Below are 6,000 nucleotides of genomic sequence, written 5' to 3' on the forward strand. Positions count from 1 at the left end.
GCTGGGAGGCACAGACAGGTCCAGGGGCTGCTGGATGAGTGCGTGCGGGCCCCCAGGGCGGTGCCCATTGTATCAGAAGACAGGGCATATTCACGAGCCTGCCATCGGGATGCCTTGTGTTTCTCCTGAACAGCGAAGGGACTGATCAGCTGGACTTTGGAGTCAGGCAGATTAGAGCGGGAATCTCAGCTCTGCTTACTTGCTGTGTGACCTTGTCCAAGTCACTCCACCTCTCTGAACTTCAGTTTCAGTTATAAAATGGGGATGATGAGAGTACCTGCCTTTGAGTGTCGGTGTGCCTGGCGCAAGGTGGGCAGTTGGTAGATGGCAGCCTCCTCACTGTCATGATTGTGTTGAGGTCTTTCTGAGAAAGGGGTCTGGGACAGTCAGGGAGAGCTCCAGGCAGGAAGTGTTTTTAGTGTTGGGCTGTGAGGGAAGGGCAGTTTGGTGTCTGTGGGCAGAGGGAGCAGGAGAGCCCTTAGAGGGCAGGGGCTGTCCCAGCCACCCCAGAGGAGGCTACTCTGACCCTCAGCCTGGCCAGGCTCAGACTCCAAGCGGCCCCCAGGCTGGGCGTGAAAGACAAAGGTGGTTTCGTGTAGGTAACCAGCCATTTGTATGTGGTTATTTGCTCAACCAAAGACTGGGGTTTGCAAAGCAAATTCCCCAGAGGAAATGGCTTGAGCAAATCCAATTTCTAGTTTGACTCTGGCACCCAGCCCTGTCGTCTTGGACAGGTCCCTCCCCCCCTCTCTAAGCCTCAGTTTCTTCACCTATAAAGTGGCATAATAATACTCCTGTGCCTGTTTCTCAAGTAAAGATTACAAGGATAACCTATATCAAAAGTCTACTAAGAGTGTTGAGATTAGATTGTATTGAGGGTTTTTTCCTAAAACCCTCTGCCTGCAATTCCAGTAGGGGCTCCTTGGGCTTCTAGGACCAGGAAAAGGGGTCGAAGGCACTTCACTCTAGCCTTGCCTGTCAAAAAAAACCCGTTTCACTTAAGCAACAATACTCGTAGGTATTTAGTTAGTAATGTCTGTAAGAGAAAGAGCAATAGGAGAATTTTGATGGAGAGCAAGACTGTTCAGGATGGTCCCTGTAAGTCACTTCTTGACTTACTCTCGGGTGGCAGGAAGACTGGAATCCCCTGGAAGAGTAAAATAGCTCTGAAGGCCCGTCCTTCACGCTGTTCTGGTTGAATGGCCTTCTAATTGCATGGGCCTGCCATGGAACTTGCCAGAGGTGAGGGCCACCAGTAGATTGTCACATAGTTCTAGTGAAGAGCCCCGAACTGCCCTAGCCGCAGGCCTCCGCAAGTCCCTCCTTAAGCACAGTGTGCTGACACATCCTTGTAGGTAAAATGTTGCACGTGTCTCTGCTTGTTTCTTGAAGACAGCTTTCCCGAGGTACAATTTTTTGGGTCAAAGGGCAGTAATCATTTGGGCCTCTGTAAACCATCGTGCCAAATTGCCCTTCAGAGTGGCTGTATCTGATGACCCAGGCTGCCCCCTTGTTCTGATGAGGATGTCTGCCCTTCAGGGGGCAGCAGTCAGAAGGGCAGGGATCAGGGTCGGGCAGTTGCCTCTGTTCTGTGGCCGTTTACAAAGTTGCCCCAAGACTCCCCAGTGTGTCTCTGTCTGGCGGGAGTGGGAGTGGGTTGGGGGTGGGGGGCTTCTGTGTGAAATCCATGGGTCCATGGGGTGGGCTCTGCCCCCTTGGGCCCTCCTGGGGGATGGGGATTGGTCTGCCCGAATCAGGATGATGGGGGCACTGGGAGCATAGCTGGTCTGTCTCTGACCTTTGCCCTCTGGGGCCCACGGAGGGAAACACTGAATTCCTGACTTTTCAGCCTGGAGACCTGGTTGCCCTGGCCTGGGAGGGGGTCTGCTCTGCTGCAGGGTGAGGGTCCTACGTGGGCGGGGGTCCCAGACACTGGGCCAGACTTGAGTGGGCATGGCTGATGGGAGCTTGCCCCAGGCTGGTGGGGAGGGACCCTGTGACAGTCGCTCTCTCCCTGCAGGATGGCCGAGCCTCGATTTAACAACCCCTACTTCTGGCCCCCTCCTCCCACCATGCCCAGCCAGGTAAGACTGAGCATCAAGCATCGCCCTCCGGCCGCCCTCCCCCTTTTGGAGCGGCTCTGCTTTGCCCGGGGCGGGGGACCGGCAGCCTCGGGAAGGGGTCGGACGTGGCCCCAGCCCCCTCAGTGCCTCTCCTCTCCTGCCCGCAGCTGGACAACCTGGTCCTGATTAACAAGATCAAGGAGCAGCTGATGGCGGAGAAGATCCGGCCGCCTCACCTGCCGCCCACGTCGGCCTCGTCGCAGCAGCCGCTGCTGGTGCCGCCGGCGCCGGCCGAGAGCAGCCAGGCCGTCATGTCGCTGCCCAAGCTGCAGCAGGTGCCGGGGCTGCACCCGCAGGCCGTGCCGCAGCCCGACGTGGCGCTGCACGCGCGGCCGGCCACCAGCACCGTCACAGGTATTGCGGGCCGGGAGGGGGCGGGGCGCAGGGGGCCCGGTCCTGGGAGGACCCATCCTCCCAAATGGCCCAGACCAGGGCGGGGGGGGCCCGCTGCCTGCTGGAAACTTAGGGAATCCAGAGAAAAGCCCTGACCAGACTTGTCGGGGGTGAGGGAAGGGGCCCATATGCCGGGAAAGGTTGGCTGTTAACGAGGGATGTGCATGTGGAAGGAGGAGGGAACAGCATGTGCAAAGCGGGAATGTGTGTAGAAAGCACGAGTAGGACGGTCCGCCCAGGTGGGAGGGCCAAATGATGATGGCCGCTGACTCCAGGTGAGCGTCTGTGTGTGGCCAGCAGTGCTCATTTATTACCCCCAGCAGCCCTGTGGGGTGCACTGCTAGTATTAGGTTGAGCAGTCGACGGTGTCTGACTTAGGAAACAACAGTTTCATGTTCTCCCTGACATCTCCATTTAACAGATGAGGAAACTGAGGCAGAGTCGCACAGTCAGTAGGAGGCAGAGGCAGGCAGTGTGGTTCCAGAGCCCATGTGTTCATGACCCTTGGCTCTAGATGGTCTCTAGAGAGGAAGCAGACCAGATGTGAAGGGCCCTATGGGACCTGCTGTGCAGTTTGGACTTTGCCCTGGGGAAGATTTTTAAGTAGGGAGGGAAATGCTCAGATTTGGGTTGCAAAGCTGGGGCTGGCTGCGAGGTGGCGACTGGCCTGCTGGGAGAAGGAAGGAGGCAGGGAGATCTGTAGGAGAGAGTGGTGGCCTGGATCAGGTGGTGGCAGCGGGGACGGAGAGAAGGGGACAGATCTGAGACTTGTTGAGGGGAATGGACAGGGCTTGAGGCTGGGCGGGCTGTAGGGGTGGGGAGGGGGAAGAACTGAGAGAGCAGCCCAGGCACTGCCAGGGAGGTGAAATCAGGAGGAAGAGCCGGGTGGGGAAAGAGGTGAGCTCAGTCTTGGGTAGGTTGAGACTGGGGTGTCGGGGACATCCTGAGGTGGTGTCATGCGGCCGGGGCTGCCCCAATGTCTACCTTAGAGCCTGGCGGACAGGCTTTCTCTAGAGGACACTGCAGCCAGGCTTTTGTTCCTCCCCTGACTCACCCTTGCCTCCAGCTGTCTCCTCTGCCTCTCTCCTCATTCCTCCCTTCTCTCAGAGACGCCCAGGAATTATGGGACCCAGTGAGCCTCCCCGAGGCCCCAGCCACACTCTGCACATCCCCCCTTATTATGATTTTATTAAATTTATTTTTTCATTATAAAAGTAATATTAAAAAGTAATATAAGCATATTAAGGGAAATTTGGAAAAAAGAGAAACTAAGGAAAAAAACCCACTCATAATCCCCAGCTCCTAACCCAGCAGCTTAGGAGAGCCTTTTGGTTCATTTCCTTCCTTTTCCATCTTTTCTGTTTATTTTTTAATATGCGTGTGTGTTTTGCTGAGCTTGTAGTGAGGCTGTGCCCATGACTTCAACTCGCTTTTCCTACTCACCGTTCTATCATAAGCATATTTAATGCTTTTTTTTAATTATAAGGGTAATTCATAGTCCTTATAGAAAACGTAGAAATTGCAGACAAGCTGAAGAGAAAAAATTAGCCCTAGTCCTACTACTGTTAGCATTTCCATATGTTTCCTCTATAATTTATTTTGTTTTATCCTTTAATCACAGATATAAAAAGTGGATGAATTCACCAGGTAAAAAATTCAAATAATATAAGAAGCAGATAGACGAAGTATGAAAATCTCCTTTTACCAGAAAATTCTTGCTCCCTAGTGCGAGCCACAATTTATACACAAATTTAGTGGGGTGTGTCTTCTCAGATCTATTTCTGTGTATTAACACACACATCTGTATTGTCTGTTCCCTACATAGGAAGCTTAGGTGTGTGTTTTTTTAAATAGATGGGTGCACACTGTCTACGATTTGCTTTTTCACCTGACGACAGCACTTTTGGGTTCTCTCTCCACCACCGCTCGGCATCTTTCCTATTTTTGTGACTGCTCAGTCCTTCGTAGTGAGGACAGACTACATCTCTTGACACAGCCCCTGCCGAGGACAAACGGGTGGTGTCCAGTGTGGTCACGTAGAAGGTCCATCTACTCAGATCTTTGTGCTCGTGTGCAAATATTTCTTTATGGGCAATTTGTAGAAGTCCCGTTGCTTCCTGAGCAGTTATGTACGTGTGACATATTAACGGCTTGTGCCCATCAGCCCTCCCTTGAGGGTGACAAATGCGTACTCCCACCGGCAGCAGGTGACATGAACGCTTCTCCGTCTCTGGATCTTACCTTTCTCGATGGATAGACTTTTGGTTTCTTTTCAAAAGAAGCATTGTGTTAGTCACATGAAAGATACCGTTTTCATCTTTTTGTCTGCTTCACCTGATACTGTAAATGTTTCTAGGTCCCCTCGTTTTTAAAAGAATGGCTTTTATTACAAAAGTTTAGTTTATTTTTTTTCCTTTTCCCTTTTTAAAAAGCTTTTATATATATATGTGCACATATATATGTATATATATATGTATATTTATTACGTTATTTTAGTCACCATACAGTGCATCATTAGTTTTTGATGTCGTGTTCCATGGTTCATTGTTTGCGTATAACACCCAGTGCTCCATGCAGTACGTGCCCTCCTAATACCCGTCACCGGGCCAACATATGCAGTGGAATATTACTCAGCCATCAGAAAGGAGGATAAAAGCTTTATTTTATTTTATTTTATTTTATTTTTTTTATTTTTATTTTTTTTTTAAGATTTTATTTATTTATGTGACAGAGAGACAGCCAGTGAGAGAGGGAACACAGCAGGGGAGTGGGAAAGGAAGAAGCAGGCTCCCAACGGAGGAGCCCGATGTGGGACTCGATCCCGAAACGCCGGGATCACGCCCTGAGCCGAAGGCAGACGCTTAACGACTGCGCTACCCAGGCGCCCCAAAAGCTTTTTTTTTTTTTTAAATAAGCAAACTCTGCACCCAATGTGGGGCTTGAACCCACAACCCTGAGATCAAGAGTCGAACACTGCTTCTCTGACTGAGCCAGCCAGGCGCCCCTGTATTACAGAAGTTTTTAAAAAAAGTTCATTGTCAAAGAATCAAAGTACAGTTAAGCCAAAAAACTTAAAAAAAAAATTACTCCCACTTGTACTATCCACATGACTTTTGGTCCATCTCCCTCTCCTACTTACTTTTTCTGTGCATACATACGCTGTTTTTGTTTCGTGTGTGTGTGTTGTTTTACAAACATAATTTTTTAACGGACAGTTAATGTTCGGTAGAGAAAACTGATCACAAGGCCTTGACCCCTTCCCTAGTGTTGCATGTTTCAGTTTTTTGCTGTTGCAAATAACATAGTAGTGAACATCTTTTTGTTTTTTTCCCTGTGGTTTGAAGTATTTCCAAAGTACCTCTGTTACCAATCCAATTTAGTCCTTCGGTGTGTCAGGCCTCTTACACATACATGGGCTCTCATGTAGTCACCCTGGGTAATTTACGAAGGGAAGGGGAGGCTTGGAAAGGCCTCTGCAGCTCCC

General features: G+C 50.7%; 1 protein-coding gene across 2 annotated transcripts in view; it reads left to right on the top strand.

Annotated features, from left to right (window-relative positions):
• The window catches only part of ZNF362 (zinc finger protein 362), a 54,401-nt gene that overhangs the window by 16,765 nt on the left and 31,636 nt on the right, over positions 1 to 6,000 (top strand). For both annotated transcript variants that reach the window (XM_040619224.1, XM_040619223.1), the window contains 2 exons: positions 2,021 to 2,084; positions 2,231 to 2,477. In XM_040619224.1, the coding sequence (XP_040475158.1) occupies positions 2,022 to 2,084; positions 2,231 to 2,477 (310 nt within the window). In that variant the 5' untranslated portion in view covers position 2,021. The remainder of the gene's footprint in view (positions 1 to 2,020; positions 2,085 to 2,230; positions 2,478 to 6,000) is intronic.

Source organism: Ursus maritimus, unplaced genomic scaffold (assembly GCF_017311325.1).
Source record: "Ursus maritimus isolate PB19 unplaced genomic scaffold, ASM1731132v1 scaffold_32, whole genome shotgun sequence".
Taxonomy (NCBI): Eukaryota; Metazoa; Chordata; class Mammalia; order Carnivora; family Ursidae; genus Ursus; species Ursus maritimus.